The 16,568-nt window shown below is 43.1% G+C and overlaps 1 protein-coding gene and 1 long non-coding RNA gene across 5 annotated transcripts in view; one reads left to right on the top strand and one right to left on the bottom strand.

Moving 5' to 3' along the window:
* piezo1 (piezo type mechanosensitive ion channel component 1 (Er blood group)) overlaps window positions 1–3,907 on the bottom strand; it is an 82,319-nt gene extending 78,412 nt beyond the window's left edge. For 2 of the 3 annotated variants that reach the window (XM_064337277.1, XM_064337278.1), the window contains exon 1: window positions 2,489–3,906. In XM_064337277.1, the coding sequence (XP_064193347.1) occupies window positions 2,489–2,552 (64 nt within the window). In that variant the 5' untranslated portion in view covers window positions 2,553–3,906. Of the gene's footprint in view, window positions 1–2,488 lie in introns of all 3 variants that reach the window. The other variant, XM_064337279.1, reaches the window with a different exon arrangement.
* Window positions 3,908–7,655: 3,748 nt separating this feature from the next.
* On the top strand, window positions 7,656–12,485 carry LOC135255733 (uncharacterized). Of its 2 annotated transcripts, none has more exons than XR_010330258.1 (6): window positions 7,656–7,912; window positions 8,567–8,621; window positions 9,067–9,261; window positions 9,463–9,492; window positions 9,874–9,970; window positions 11,827–12,485. It is a non-coding gene; the product is annotated as an uncharacterized LOC135255733 (long non-coding RNA). The 2 variants fall into 2 exon arrangements; XR_010330259.1 differs by having other exon boundaries at window positions 9,835–9,970.
* Window positions 12,486–16,568: the final 4,083 nt, after the last annotated feature.

The following is a 16,568-nucleotide window of genomic DNA, read 5'->3' as shown; positions in this document are numbered from 1 at the left end:
ACATCAACTGCAGACATGGCAGATGGGGAGAGGAGAATACACAGCTTGATCATTATACGTCACGTACATTCCGAAATATACTTCCGCAAAAAGATGCACTCGCGTATCCTTGCTCAGGAATTCGCCAGGAGCCTCCCAGGTGCTGGTTCCTTGAAGGAGCAAGTAACGGGTCGGAATGTCCTCAAAGATGGCACACCCTCGATCGGTCTCCGGGCCAGTCGAGGACCTCAGAGACGAAGGAGGAATAAAATACACGACTGGAACGCACCCACGTTGACAACGTGTGAATCCAGATGGTAAATGGTAAATGGACTGCATTTATATAGCGCTTTTATCCAAAGCACTTTACAATTGATGCCTCTCATTCGCCAGAGCAGTTAGGAGTGAGGGGTTAGGTGTCTTGCTCAAGGACACTTCGACATGCCCAGGGCGGGGTTTGAACCGGCAACCCTCCAAATGCCAGACAATCGGTCTTACCTCCTGAGCTATATCGCCCCTATGTCAGATGTCAATTCCAATTTTGACCGTTTGGCTTCCGTACTTGGAAAGGAGGCGAGGGAATGAAGAAAGGCGGCAGAAAATAAACAGTTGGAACGCACCCACGATGTTCCCCCATCAATTCTAAGAATATACTCAAAAGGGCAAGGTTTTCATCGCGCTAAGGAAACTGTAGTCCATGTTTTTATTGTCTGTTCCAGCTCCCCTGGTACGCCAAGAGACAGTTACTCAGGACTTAAAATTTGGTGACCTTTTCTCTGGAGCGTAAACTGATAAAGCTGGCAGAACGGACGATATTTCACATTTGCGGATGCCCGAGCTGCTTTCACCGCATGCTGATGTGAAGTGCAGTCGTTAGAATGAGTTGTGATGCACTGTGGTAAAGAAGGGGGAAAAAATGTTGTTACTTTTTGGAAATTGGCTGAAAAGCACTCTGGGGTTTTTGGATTTTTGGAGTTGCGTGGGGCAAGAAATGAGTCAAGAAGCCACAATCTCACTTCTACAAAAAGCCATTTTACAGGAAGAAAAACTATCCTGCAGACTATATATTTTTTGACAACCAATGACTCGTCAGAAAGGATCCAAAATAATGTGGTCAAAGGGCTAATTACAGACTCTACTATACTATTTACAGACTGCTACAGGCAGCTTTTTCTAAGAAGGCTAAATTTATAACATATAGACCTAACCTAAAAATTGTAATACTGAATTAATTGTACAAAGGATTCTAATCTGTGAAACAATGGCAAGAAGTGAATTTTATGCATTTTTTTTAAAAGTGTGAAACAACTTCAAAGTCTGACTCCAGACACCACATCTCTAAGAAGCAATCACCCATGTCAGAGACTAGTATAGAGCAGCGTGAGTGTGTGTGTGTGTCCATGATGTAGTAACAATGGGAACAAACAGTGCTGATAACTGTGAGAATCTGCGTGGGGCTGGGTGTGACTAAGGGAGTGACTAAGGGAGCAAACCCCATGGAATCAATGGAGCTTCTCTGATGCCATTCCAACGCACTGTGAACACCGGAACGGGAGTCACCACAGACCACAGCCTTGGAAACAGCGACCATGGAAACAATGGTCAAATAGAACAATGGAATTTGACATTATTTTCCACATAACTAGCAGCCTAGAGACAGACAGCCTTCGCAATAGTGCGTCTTAATAATGCGACTTCAAAGAAGGTTTTGATTCACCTCAGTGCTCAAGGTTGACAAATGAAAAGATGCTCTGCCATTCTCACAGAAACCTGGAGTTCAGCATAGCAATTCAACTCCAGATTCACTTCACATGGTCCACAAAAAAGGCTTCCTGTGCCTCTACTGACGGTTTTCGGTGTGTCTTTAAACTTAAACTTAAGTAGCAACAAATGACCATATAGGCAACAATGCAAAATGAAAAGAGCAATAAGTAGGAAGATATAAATACATTTATTTCTTGCAGACACTGAAACAGCCGTTTGCAATAAACTAAAAAGCAACAGATTTGGCAACAGTTTCCCGTGATGAAGCTTTACGTGCCCATCTTACAGCTGCCCATTTACACAGCTGAAAAAAAGTCTTTCAAAACTTGTGCTGCATACAGTATATTTGCATATGCCAAATTGGGTGCTGGCATTTAAAAGTTCATTATTACACGCAAAACGGTGCAAAACCTGCTAACTGACGTTTTAACTGGAACATGAACTTCATTATTTGCCAGTACAGTAATTACACTTAGTAAAGGTAAAATCGTGATGACAGAAGGTCAGCAGCAAGTAACTTGCTTATTACATTCTTTCAGAGGCATAGGCTACAGCTGAAATAATAATAATAATATTATTATTATTATTATTATTATTAATTAATACAATTATTTCACAGCCGTTATTGTTACAATATAACATATGCACACGTGCAACGAATAAAGAGCAATGGACTTGCTGGCTCATTGTCGTAGGCTATTATAGCCTATCCTCAAAACTTCTTTCACAAAACCGAATAACTCACCTGCAAGTAAGAACGCCGGCAGGAGAAAACAGTAGAACAATCCACACACCACCTGGAGTTCCATATGCGCGTCCCAGTATGATCCAAAAACTATAGCTTCACCAGCATTTCCCGGCGAAACGTCAAACTCCCGTCAAACCGATCCACAACGAGAAAAATGTTCATGTTAAAACTTTTTTAAAAAGTGGACTGAAGTGCCAGTGTCAGTGAATCGCGGTGTTACTCCATTTCTGAGTGACACCGAAGTACACCCAAGTAGCCTAAAAGTTTTCGTCACCCCTTCCAATCCAGTTCTCAAATCCAGCGCATCGTTTTATGCATTCAGATGACACTTCCACCTGTTCATGTTCCTGTCCACAGCACGGGCCTTGTTCGTTCAAGCACGAAATATCAGGGAACCTTCTCCACTTCTCCACAGCCCCAGTAAGACAACTTTTCTCTCCTTGCAAAAGCGGCAAATACATCCCCCGTTTAACTATAGGCTATCTTCGTGGAAAAAGTGATTCACCAACGCGCCAAGTCGGACGGGTTCATTCAGCTCACTTCAAAGTTCACCATTCCGCCGTTTAAACGTTTCCGTCCTCAATAGGCATTCGTGACGTCGAATAGTTTAAACTCAATGTTGATCTTGCAGCATGCTCCTCAACATTCATTTAGTGAACTATTAGCTGTGTTTATGTTTAAATGCGCTTGACTGACTGTACATTGCTAGTGCCCCGCTACAGAAACTCCCTCTTCTTTGCTAAACTACACCCACAGCGAGGGAGCGCCCACTTCAACTTTTTCCAAAACCAATTCTTCCAAGTATGGACTGCAGGCACAAATCGTTATGTTTTTCGAAAACACTTCGAAAGGACAATGCAGAGCAACTTGCCCTCGTCGTAACGCACAAACTTGTTGCTCGGTTAATGCATTTTCAATTTTGCCAGCCATTAATTTTGCGGGGAACAGCGTGTCTCTACTAGATCAGTTCATACGTTTTGTGCAAGAAAGTAAATTAAAATACATGTTGAAACGTTGTGTGGTCTAAGAGGTTTAAATGCTTTGTGTGATAAAAGTAAAAAAACAACAACACAGAAACGGCGATGGACTCAATCGATACAATGTAAACACTGCACATGTCAGGTCAGCTACTTTTACCTTCAATTAAAAAAACAAAAAGATTTTCTTCCGAACAGCGACTTTTGGCTGGACTTGAAGTAGAAGTAAACTTTACCCAACTATTTTTGAGACTACTGCTAAACTGGATTTAGAAACCCAGAGAAACTATAGTTACATACTTGGGAAATATCCATGCTTAGTTTAGCTGTACTGACGTCAAACATGTCAGAGCAGTCAATTGATTTGTCACCCGCCACTGTCTTGCACGTGCCTCCGAGTATGCGCAAAATTTAGTTGTCCTGACCTAAAAATCCAAGGTAAATTCTGCATCACCGATATTGTCTTATAATGGTTCCACCTAGCGGTGATGAGTTGTAATGTATGAAATGTACTTGAAATACCCAAGCTTTTAACCAGAGGGAACCAACCTTACTCCTGGAGATCTACCATCCTGCAGGTTTTCAGTTCAACCCTAACAAAGCACACCTCATTCAACAACTAGAGATCTTGCTGAGCTGCTAATTAGTAGTCAGGTGTGCCGCATTTTTGCCAATCAGAACGAAGCTCAGCTCAATGTCCATTAAGCATAGCAGTATCTATGGTGAAATATAGTGCAGTATTTACAAACAAAATTCAGTATAAAAAAAATCCTAATTAAAAATAGGAAACTCAGATTAAGTCTGAACGGGATGAAGAATGATTCCCTTTGTTAGAACAAGAACACTGAGATAAACTCCAGCCAATGGACCGTCCAGAAGCAACAGCCAGACAAATGCCAAACAGCCAGCTCAAACAAAAGCCATACAGCATTCAGCATGACCTACCAGACACATCGCAGTCTGACCTGTTAATTACAGGGTGAAGTAGCAGTACTGTACATATCTGTGGCCCAGAGATTACCCAGCTGTAATTCAATTATATGGCCTGTGAAAATGGGAAAATAGCCATTTGCACAAAGGTTGGCTGGCACTACGCCCTGCTGTATAAAAACAAATGAGACATAACGCTGTCGTACCCTTTCCTGCAAATGGCAAGATAACTGGCCTCCCCCAAGCAGTCAGCTTCACCTTCTTGTCGTTACGGAAGCTTAATCTGACACAATGAACTTTGACCAGAAACAACAAGCACCCATATCTCCCCACAAGGGCAAGAGGAGGCAGATAAAACTGCCTCCCCCCCCCCCCACCTGTGTGAACAGTGTGCTCAGTGTGCAGGGACCAGTGCAGGGAGCAGGACTGAGCTGGACCTGAGACACGCAGGCAGACTCCCCCCTCCTCCTCCTCACAGAGTCACCCGCGAGGATAATGTGACTGAGGGAGCCATGGGAGAGGCAAAGGTGCAACACGTAGGGTGAGAGGAGCCTAACTCAAACGCACACCTGCCACTAAACAACACCCTCTGCTCAAAGAAGCGCGATAAACAGAGCTTATCCCAAATTTGTTCTCTCTCTATCTCTCCCCCCCTATCTTTCCCCATTATATAAATAATATTGGCAGTGTTGCTTTGACACACACTCCAGCTCTAATGCCATGGTGGAGAATGCAGGTATGTGAGAGGAGAGCACCATCAGCAGGGTTTGTCCAACCCCTGTTCCTGGAGATCTACTGTCCTGCAGGTTTTCACTCCAACCCTAGTTTGGCACACCCAATTCTACTAATTAGCAGCTCGACTAGATCTCTAGCTGTTGAACGAGGGGGGCTCTGTAGAGGTTGGAGTGAAAACCCACAGGATGACAGATCTCCAGGAAGGCTTGGGCAGACCCTGACCTACAGGAACAGCAGTTAAGGGGAGTGGAAAAAGATGCCTCTCAGCTCCTCACCATCCATGCTGCCCATCAGCCCGCCACCCTGGAGGTGGAGCTCCTCCAAAGATGTGCTTGTGTCATGACACAGGTTCAGTGCTCTAACTCTGACTTACCTATTTACCAACATATAACTAGCCTATGAGCTTAAACTGGTCAAAAGACTCGGGCAGGCACCCAAGCTGGTCAAGGGCCTGGGGAACACCTGGAACATGGTGTTCACTGGGTTGGACGGCCATAAAATGTCACACCACTGCCGTCCCCCAAATAGGCCCACAGATCCTGGACTGAATCCGTCCTGGCCTGTGCCAGCTGTAGGCATTACCATGTCATTCAGCTACAGACTGTAGGCATTACCATGTCCTTCAGCTACAGACTGTAGGCATTACCATGTCCTTCAGCTACAGACTGTAGGCATTACCACGTCCTTCAGCTACAGACTATAATCATTGCCATGTCCTTCAGATACAGACTGTAGGCATTACCATGTCCTTCAGCTAAAGAATGTAGGCATTACTGTGTCCTTCAGTTACAGACTGTAGGCATTACCATGCCCTTCAGATACAGACTGTAGGCATTACTGTGTCCTTCAGTTACAGACTGTAGGCATTACCATGTCCTTCAACTGCAGACTGTGGGCATTACCATGTCCTTCAGATACAGACTGTAGGCATTACTTTGTCCTTCAGTTACAGACTGTAGGCATTACCATGTCCTTCTGCTACAGACTGTAGGCATTACCATATCCTTCAGCTACAGACTGTAGGCATTACCATGTCCTTCAGCTACAGACTATAAGCATTACCATGCCCTTCATCTACAGATAGTAGGCATTACCATGTCCTTCAGCTACAGACTATAGACATCACCATGTCTTTCCGCTACAGACTATAGACATCACCATGTCCTTCAGGTACAGACTATAGACATCACCATGTCCTTCAGCTACAGACTACAGGCATTACCATGTCCTTCAGCTACAGACTGCAGGCATTACCATGTCCTTCGGCTACAGACTGATTTTTTTCCAGAAGCTCACGTTTCAACTGCATGTATATTCCCGTACAGCTGCACTTTGGGGAATGGACACACATAGGTAAGCCCAAGTTACAATAGGAAATTCAGGAGGGGCAAGGAGTGATACTAAAACCTCTACATTAATATAATTATCTATAAATATTTAGCTCCAGTGACAACATTTAGATACAAATAAAATAACAACTGTACTTAACACATATAAATAGTGTTAAGGTAACAAAACATAAAAAACATTACAATTTGGCTATTAATGTTAATTCCCTCTTTGGCACGAACGATCGATTTTGCAAGATAAACTGCATAGACCTATGTTATTTCTACTTGATATTAGTGGATTACATCACACCTTAAAATGTTATGGTGTTTTCAGAAGTAACTGAAAAATAATTCCCACACGCTGAACTGCTTAATCGGACTTGCTGCTCTATGCTTGAAACGGCCAATGCTTTTTTAAAAAAAATTTTTTTATTGGAAGAAATTACAAAGTACAGGTTGAAGCAGGAAAGTACAGCAATATGTAAATTCAAATGTTACTGTATCTTATTGAAATACAGAAGACATGGAACAATATATAAAATAATAGGAAAAAAATAAATAAATTACCAAAGATCAAAAGGTAAAAAAATAAAATAAATTAAAAAAAAAAAAAAATTTTAAAAGGTAAAGTAAGGAAAAGAATAGTGTGAATACAGACATTCCATAGTCAGTAATAGTACAAATAATTAAATAAATTTAAATTTAAAAAGATATACAATGGTAAGGAGTGAAATTAACCAATTATTTCAGTTACATTTCAACAGGGGGTTCTTCAAAAAAATTTTGTAAATATTTTAGCAACTTTTGACTTTTATTGTCCTTTAGTATTTTAATTGACGATAGAAGTGAATCCAGTTCAATCAAAAAGAGACGCAAGGCAGGACGGGAGTTAGAGAATTTCTGTTTATGAACAAAAAAATTTGCAATAAGAATAAAGAAGTTAATGTTTTATTATTTTCGTTATCATAATAACAAACAATGTCTTTTAGCATGAAGGAATATGTAATATTAGAATTTGAAAATAAGTAAGATGCTAAATCTTCGCAGAATTTCTTTGTTATTTCACAGCTATAAAACAGATGGACAGGAATTTCATCAGCTTTATTGCAAAAAGTACAAAGGCTGTCAATATCTGTAAATTTAGCCATAAATGCCATAGTTGGATATATTTTGTGTAGAACTTGTAAGAAAAAATACACCGGATGTTTGCTAATGCGGAAGAATCGCAGGAACTAGCGAAGAGAATGTACGCTTAACTCGGAAACTGTAAAAAATAGCCATTTTGAACGAATTAAACTGAACATAACCACAATTTTAACCACCTAAGCTGGGTAGAAAGTAATGAATGTATTATTCATTTTAGCTGAAACGTTTTTCATTAGAACAAGCTTGATTTCTTGATGATGAATATTTTTCACTGGATTTCATAGCCTGCATGAAACAACACGGTAAGAACGCACGGGGCGAAGTATCTAATTGTAGTTTTACCACGGCAGACCCACGTCAATCCGCCGTAGCATAATTACGTAGCCTAGTGTAAGTGCAGTCGGATTCTCTTAGCACCGCGGTTGTCTTTTCCTAAGTCCTTTTGAATTCTCCTTCACATCTTTCCTTAACCTCATGACGTTTTCCATCGAGGTCGAGGAAAAGTGGTTAGGAAAATGCATAGGACGTAATTTTTTTGACTATTCTGACGCAGCCTGTGTTTACAGGCTACGTTGACGTACGATCCGAAGGCCCGGCGTCTATGTATATATGTCTATGCCTAAAACTTCTACGTAGTTCTAATCTTACTTCCTAGATTGTAGGTTCATGTAATTCTTTATGATCATAGCTAAATATTTAATTAGCAACTCCAAATAAAGAACCCAAACTTTTTTTGTGCGTCCAGTTTTAAGTACTTTGATTACACCAGGCTATGTATACATTGTGTGCGATAAGAGCTTGAGCTTTTACATGTAATATAAAAACAAGCAGACACATTTACAGAACTTCTACTTAATTGTAAGATGAACAAAAGAAAATTAATGCCACAACATATGTGCTGTGCTGAGAGACAGCTTTGTACTTTAGATTAATTAAGCGCAAATTTTCTGTTGCAGAAGAGGAACATGCAGATTGGGGGCTTTCTCTTGCTGATTTATTTTCAGCACATCGGTAAGGTTTGATTTTTTCCTTAAGTACAATTCAGAGTGACTAGAATTATATTGAAACCATATATAAACATTTGTCTACTTCAGTCAAATTAAATACTTACTTCAATATTGAATCCATTCTCAGATTCAATGTAAATGAGGCTTGATGTTTGACTACGTGAGACCAGGTAGTCCAGCAGTGTGTCTCCCCCAAAGTAAAAATGAATCTTAAGCCTATGGAATTGATTCTGTTATTTATGTTTACACCATGACGTCTGATATAATTGTGTTATACAGTCACTTCTAAAATGAGCAAGAAAGGTTGTATCAAATAATACAGGCTGCATGTGAGCTATATTTAATGCTCGAAAACATGAGAGAATCTTTCATTCAAATAAAATGGCTGAGAAAACATTTTTGTAACAATTTGCGTGTGTGTGCACGTACACATTTTTCCTCTATTTCAGGAGCAACACCCGAGAACTGTAAAAAGAAATCGCCATGTGATGCTCTTGTATGTTTTCCAACGAGGGGGTCATCAGAACCAGCTTGCCCGTCCACCAATCAAACAGATCTCTGCCGAATTGACGGAAGCTGCATTGAGTATAAATGTGACGCAGCTTTAACCTGCAATTGCAAAGAAAGTCAGGTTGAATTGGCAGGTAAGATATCAATCTGCTACCAGCCATGCTTTTCCATTTTGTTTGGCTTAGAGGCTGTATCATTTCTGTACTTTTTACTGGAACTCCTCTGTTAAGTGATGCTGGTAATGAAAACATTTCTTACTGGCAAATGTGTCTTTATTGTTCTTTTGTTTTGGTTGGGATTCTATTAAAATCCTGTTTTTTGTCTTTTTTCCCCAGACTTAACCGAATGCCCTAGAAAATATGAAGGTAATAAGTGAAGATATTCAATCATCAAAATGATACACACATCCACACAATAGCATAAAATAATATGCAACACTTTTCCTATTATACTAATTTAAGGCAAAATATTTCAACACTTAATTTCTGTTTTATGAATAAAACTAGTTACCACGGAGTCATTTTCATAATTTTGCATTTAAAATAAAATCCATTCTGCAATTGGCACATTCCAACAGCAGCATACAAACAAAAGTTAAATTTATATGTCACGGAAAAAGATGAAAAAAAAAACTTTAAATGTCTTTTTAATGCTTTTAAATATTCCTCCCTTTTTTGCTGTATCTAACTGAAATATACATTGTTCAGGATTCAGTAATGGCTCATGGCAGTTTGGTCCTGCTGCAGGTACTGCTGCTGCTGCTGCTGCTCCTACTGCTGCTGCTGCTGTTGTTGGTCTTGCTGTTGTTGCTGCTGCCACCATGACAATGGAATGCTCCTTCAGGTAGCCCATTCAAAAGTTGTGGTGGACAATTACATTCCTGCAGGGCTGGTGTGTGTGCAGGTTTTCATTAGCCACGTTTCCACCGCAGGAACTTTCCCCAGGAACTAGGAACCTTTTGAGGAACTCTGTGTTTCCACTGCAGGGACCAGGGAAATTAAGTCTAAATCTAAATTAAGTTCCGGGGACTTTTTTTACCCCAAGTCCCTGCTGGGGGGGTAGTACTTTGCAAAAGTACTGGAACTTTTGGGGTGGGGCGCAAGCGCTGAAAATTTCTGATTGGTCGACTACTTGCAGTGTTTTATTTCAACCGCCATGTTTAAAAATATGCAGCCGCAAGCCAATTTATTTTCATAATAACTTCAAATCAAACTTGTATGTTATGCGGCGCAGTAGCCTAGTTTTGGTTATAGCCTGCCAACGTCTTGGAATTATAACGTGTGATCTTCTGTTCTTTTCTTGCTTTAGTATTCGTTTTATAAAATGCTAAACATTAGTGCTGGGACAGCATATTACGTACCAAAACATTCAAACGGATTAATTTGGTTGCTGAATATTTTCTTCCGGATTTTCTTTGTTAGCCCGTTGTAATCGACTCAAAACGTTTGATACAGTTATGTGAGGTATGCGGTAGTTCTGCGTAATTCACATTGGCGATACAGTAAAAACAAACTGGAAATCACCTTCCGGACTTTTTGTCAGGGTAAAATAACAGGTTAATTCTAGTAATCGTCCCTTTAGCTTTTTCAGACTGCCGTAATTTTACTCTGCCATTCTTCAATTCCACAAAAAGACCAGGAAGACTATGGACAAATTTATGGTGCATGGTTCGCATCTGGAGGGCACACTTCGCTGCTTGGCTAGCAGTAACTTCGAAGGAAAGCAAACGGTGGCTGTACCACTGCTAATTTAAATTTTCACGCAAGTCCGAGTTTTCGTTCTATTCTTGTCATTTTATGATTAGCCTATATGGAATTGACGATGAGAAACTTATCAAACAGCAAATTGTTTACAACGTGTGCATGTTTTCTGCTGTTGTTGCCAGTTATATTGGAAATGTGAATGCATTCTGTCGCCTCGGATGTCAAGACATGAAAGCGAATGTACGCATAAAAACATAATGAATGTGTTTGAGAGGATATATAAAACAGTTACAATCCGACTGTTGACCTGTTATATCTGTTGCATAACAACGGTCCAAGTTCAACTACCAACGACAGTTTTGCTCGACAACGGTAAAATATGCCCAAACGGCTGCAGAAGAATATTTCAATTCCAGGTGATTAAATCGATAAAAATCAATAAATACAAAAGTAACCATATATAGTCATTGTTGGTAACCCGTTGTATATAAGTGGAACAAACCCCTCCGGGCTGTCCCGGTTATTAGAAAATAATGTAGGCTACTTCGGTGGTAGTATGGGGTTACAGAAGAAATCATAGGACAGATGGACCGACGACAACGTCGCTTTTTCATACGTCGGTGGGCTAATTTTCCTAATCTTCGCGGGACTTTAGACCGCGGTGGAAACGCAGACAACAATGGGCTGAAGGAACCTTTTAGTTCCTTGAAAAGTAGTTCCTGGGACTAAAGTTCCGGGTACTTTTGGTGGAAACGCAGCTAAACTTGTATGTTATGAGGCACAGTAGCCTACTTTTGGTTATAGCCTGCCAACGTCTTAGAACAGATGAGAAAGTAAGATCAAGGATTATAACGTGTGCTCTTCTGTTCTTTTCTTGCTTTAGTATTCGTTTTATAAAATGTTAAGCATTCATGCTGGGACAGCATATTACGTACCAAAACATTCAAACGGTTTAATTCAGTTGCTGAATATTTTCTTCTGGATTTTCTCTGTTAGCCCATTATAATTGACCCCAAGAGAACCTGCCTGCAGCAAGCTGGGGAATCTCCACCAGGAAGGACTGGAAATTGCATAACCTCCCCACCCCGAATCTACCGGGAGCATCTCCACCATCGATCTCCACGGAGAGGACAAGAAGCACGTGACCTCCATGTGAAGGACCCAATGAAAAAAGTGGAAGGACACGGAAATTGCGTAACCTGTAGCAAAACATTTATTTAAACGGAATATTACATTACATTACACTACAGGCATTTAGCAGATGCTCTTATCCAGAGCGACGTACAACAAGTGCATTAGTTCAAGGTGCAAAGGTGCAAAAGAAACACACTAGAGTGAAGTAAAGATCGTAGTGCCAGAAGTGACCACAGATCAGGACTCCAACCCTGTAGAGCAGGGGTGTCAACCTCAAATACACAGTGGGCCAAAATTTAAAACTTGAACAAAGTCCCGGGCCAACATTGAACAAATGAACCTTTTAATATGGACCCAAACAAGTTTTGCTTTAACATTGAATATGGAACAAGCAACGCTTATTACTATACAATATATAACAATAGTGCAGACATGCAAAATCGAATTTCAAATAAAAAAACACATCAATGGCATTAATTTATTAAATGAAATTTAAATAAAAATCGTATGCCTCTTTTCTATTTGCAGCCTTCTGATTTAAATATCAAAATAAACTTTTTCCACAGGCTAATAATTTTAAAAATAAAACGACAATAATAAATCAATCAACCATTCAAGCCCATGCCTTGGAGTAGCAAGAAAAAGTGCATAAAGAAAAGGTTAATTATTGCTCAGTTTGCTACACATTGATCTAATCTGATGTGCCCAAGCCAGATACCTGGCATCTCTTCTTGGATGCTAGTTCATCAATGTCTGAGCTGAGGAAATCCTCAGTATCGAGCGAAGGTGTTCATCAGTCAGACGTCTCCTGTGAGATGTTTTAGTCATCTTCATCGAGGAGAAAAGTTGCTCACATAGATAAGTGCTGCCGAACATGGAGAGCATCTGAGCAGCTTGGGTGCGGAGCTGAGGCATTGTGTCAGGGATGAACTGTGGAAACTGCGGCACCCACAGCATCATACTTTGACTTCAGCGTGTCATTACACTGGAGTTCAATCAGCTCCATTTGGAGGTTGGTTGGTGCGTTTTCCACATCAACCTCGAAGGGATTACTGAGCAGTTCAAACCTACATTTCTGGACATCAAAGTCGGCAAATCGCCGGCTAAACTCAGCGCCAAGTACACTGAGTTTTTCAGTAAACTGTGCGCATGGGAACACGGCGGTAGAGATCTGCGTTTTTATGGTTTGGCAGCAGGGAAAATGGCCAAGGTTTCCTTGCAGCATCTGATTCTCCCACAGGCACAGTTTAGTTTTAAAAGCCCTCACTGCAGCGTACATGTCTGTGATGATGCGCCCCCGCCCCTGAAGCTGCAGGTTCAGCGCATCGAGATGGCTCGAGATGTCACACAGAAAGGCCAGCTCACACAGAAACTTTTGCTCCCGGAGCTCTGCTGTGTCCTTCCCTTTGCTTTCCAGAAACTGACATTACTGCGTAGGACTGAGCTACAGTAGGGGCTACAATCTGTGGTCACTGGGGTGGGAGGTGGCGTCTCTTGGCCTTGACATTGCGGCTCCGACCACGGTCCACCTGTGCGAAGTCAGAAAATGCAGGCATCCCATTTTGTAGTGGTTTCATTATAGCGTGTGCTATTTACAGCTGCACTAGACGACCATAAAATAATCCTCCTCTGAAGTTTTGCGGTAGCCGAGTCATTTTTACTATTTCCTTTAGCCCACTTAACCAAATAATTAGTCGGCAGAAAGCGTAATCAGCTAACGCTTATTTGCTATATGTGGTAGTCCAGTAGCCTAAAACAGTTCGCAACTTCGGCTACCAAGCCATTTGACTAGCTAGCTAACCCTAACCGGCAAATATTCCATCTGTCAAACGTGTTTGACGGCTTGTCAGTCGTGTACATTCCGTAAATGTCTACCTGGGCTATGCTGCATGAATGTGACAAAGCTAGAAGCTAGCAAGAAAATAATAATTAGAAATTCAATGTACATTATTTTTGTCTTTATGCAACAGGTGGAAAACTTGCCAGCTCTAGTAGTCATTTGGGATTGCCTCGCGGGCCAAATATAATTACACTGCGGGCCAAATTTGGCCCGCGGCCAGAGTTTGACACCCATGCTGTAGAGTAACCTGTTCAGCAAACAACAATCCTACCAAGTACAAACTAGCACTGGAATCACATTTGCCTAATCAGACAAAAACAATCCTGCCAAATAAAAACGAACATAATCATATTAGCCTAACTAGGTACTGAGCTAAACTATAGGCTAGGGAGGGGTGGGGAGAGGTGCAGCCTGAAGAGATGAGTCTTTAGTCTGCATTTGAAGGTAGTCAGATTCTCTGCTGTTCTGACCGCCACGGGGAGGTCATTCCACCAGCGAGGGGCCAGGACAGACAGCAGACGGGAGCGGGAAGTACAGACGCGAAGAGGGGGAGGTGCCAAGCGTCCAGAGGTGGCAGAACGGAGAGGTCTGGCTGGTGTGTAGGGTCTGATGATCCTCTGGATGTACCCTGGTGCTGACCCCTTAGCTGCCTGGTATGCAAGCACCAAGGTCTTAAATTTGGTGCGAGCCATAACAGGCAGCCAGTGGAGGTCAGTGAGCAGGGGGGTGACATGGGAATGTCTGGGGAGGTTGTAGACCAGATGCGCTGCAGCATTCTGGATGAGCTGCAGGGGTCTGATGGCGGATGCTGGCAGACCAGCCAGCAGCGAGTTGCAGTAGTCCAGGGGGGACAGGACCATCGCTTGAACCAGGAGCTGGGTTGCGTAGGTGGTGAGGAAGGGGCGGATTCTCCGGATGTTGTACAGGAAGAACCTGCACGCTCGACTCACCGCCGTGATGTTCTGGGAGAGGGACAGTCTGTTGTCCATCACCACTCCAAGGTTTTTTGCGGTGGGTGATGATGACACCACGGTGTCCCCTAGGGAAATGGAAAAGTCAAGAAGGTTAGAGGATGGAGCAGGGATGAAGATCATCTCTGTCTTACCTGGGTTCAGCTTAAGATGGTAGTTATCCATCCAGCTCTGGATGTCCCTCAGGCAAGCAGAGATGCGAGCAGAGACCTGTGTGTCAGAGGGGGGGAAGGAGAGAAAGAGTTGGGTGTCATCGGCATAACAATGATAGGACAACCCAAGGGCAGAGATTACAGCACCAAGAGATTGGGTGTACAGGGAGAATAGGAGGGGACCAAGGACTGAGCCCTGGGGAACTCCTGTGGCAAGGGGGCGAGGTGCCGATACTGCACCAGCCCAGGCGACTTGGAAGGAGCGACCGGAGAGGTAGGACTCGATCCAGTCGAGTGCTCTGCCACAGATCCCCATAGCTGCCAGGGAGGACAGGAGGATGGGGTGGTCGACTGTGTCGAAGGCAGCAGAAAGGTCTAGGAGGATCAGGACAGATGAATGGGAGGCTGCTTGTGCGGCGTGAAGCGACTCACTGACCGAGAGGAGTGCGGTCTCTGTCGAGTGGCCAGGTCTGAAGCCGGACTGGTGGGGGTCCAGGAGGTTGTTTAGTAAGAGAAAAGAGAGTTGGTTAGAAGCAGCTCGTTCAATTGTTTTGGATAGGAAAGGGAGAAGGGAAACAGGACGGTAGTTCTGGATGACGGAGGGATCCAGAGTGGGCTTTTTCAGCAGTGGGGTGATGTGGGCCAGCTTGAAGGAAGAGGGGAAACATCCAGAAGACAAGGAGGACTTCACAAGGGAGGTGACAAACAGGAGGATGTCAGGTGTGATAGTCTGGAGGAGAGAGGAAGGGATGGGGTCAAGAGCACAGGTGGTAGGGCGGTGGGAGAGTAGGAGCTGGGAAACATCAGAGTCAGTGAGGGGAGAGAAAGTGGAGAAACAAGGGGAGGGAACAGAGATGGGGGAGTGGGGAAGGGTGGCGGTGGACGTGAAGGAGCTGCGGATGTCTGCAATTTTCTCATCGAAGAAAACTGCGAAGTCATCTGCAGCGAGGGAGGACTGAGGTGGGGAAGGAGGAGTGCTGAGGAGAGAGGAGAAAATGGAGAACAGCTGATGAGGGTTAGAGGCAGATTTATGAATTTTTGTTTGATGATAATTAATTTTGGCAGAGGTTACAGCAGTAGAAAATGTAGCTAGCATAGACTGGTAGGCAGACAGGTCGGATTGAGCCATGGATTTCCTCCACTTCCTCTCCGCTGCACGTAGGCTGGCCCGGTTGGTTCGGAGGGGGTCAGACATCCACGGACTGGGAGGGGACGAGCGTGCCGGCCTGGAGACTAGAGGACAAAGAGAGTCAAGTGCTGAGGAGAGCGAGGAAGACAGAGTGGAGGATGCAGAGTCAGTGGGAAGGTTGGAGAAGGATTCAAGAGTGGGGAGTGAAGCAGTGACACTAGAAGCGAGAGAGGAGGGAGAGAGGGAGCGGAGGTTACGGCGGACCATGACAGTAGGAGTGGATGGAGGGGAGGGAGGGAGGGGAGCAAGAGGGAGGGAGAAGGAAATGAAGTGGTGGTCGGACTGGTGCAGAGGGGTCACTGTGGGATCGGAGGAGGAGCAATTCCTCAAGATGACCAGGTCTAGGAGGTTGCCAGCTTTGTGTGTTGGTGGGGAGTGCATCAGGGAGAGATCGAATGAGTGGAGTAGGGGCAGGAAGGCTGCGGAGTGAGAGGCATCAAGGTGGATGTTGA

Source organism: Anguilla rostrata, chromosome 5 (genome assembly GCF_018555375.3).
Source record: "Anguilla rostrata isolate EN2019 chromosome 5, ASM1855537v3, whole genome shotgun sequence".
Taxonomy (NCBI): domain Eukaryota; kingdom Metazoa; phylum Chordata; class Actinopteri; order Anguilliformes; family Anguillidae; genus Anguilla; species Anguilla rostrata.
Note: the sequence above shows the minus strand (reverse complement) of the source record. Positions and strands in the feature narration are given on the sequence as shown.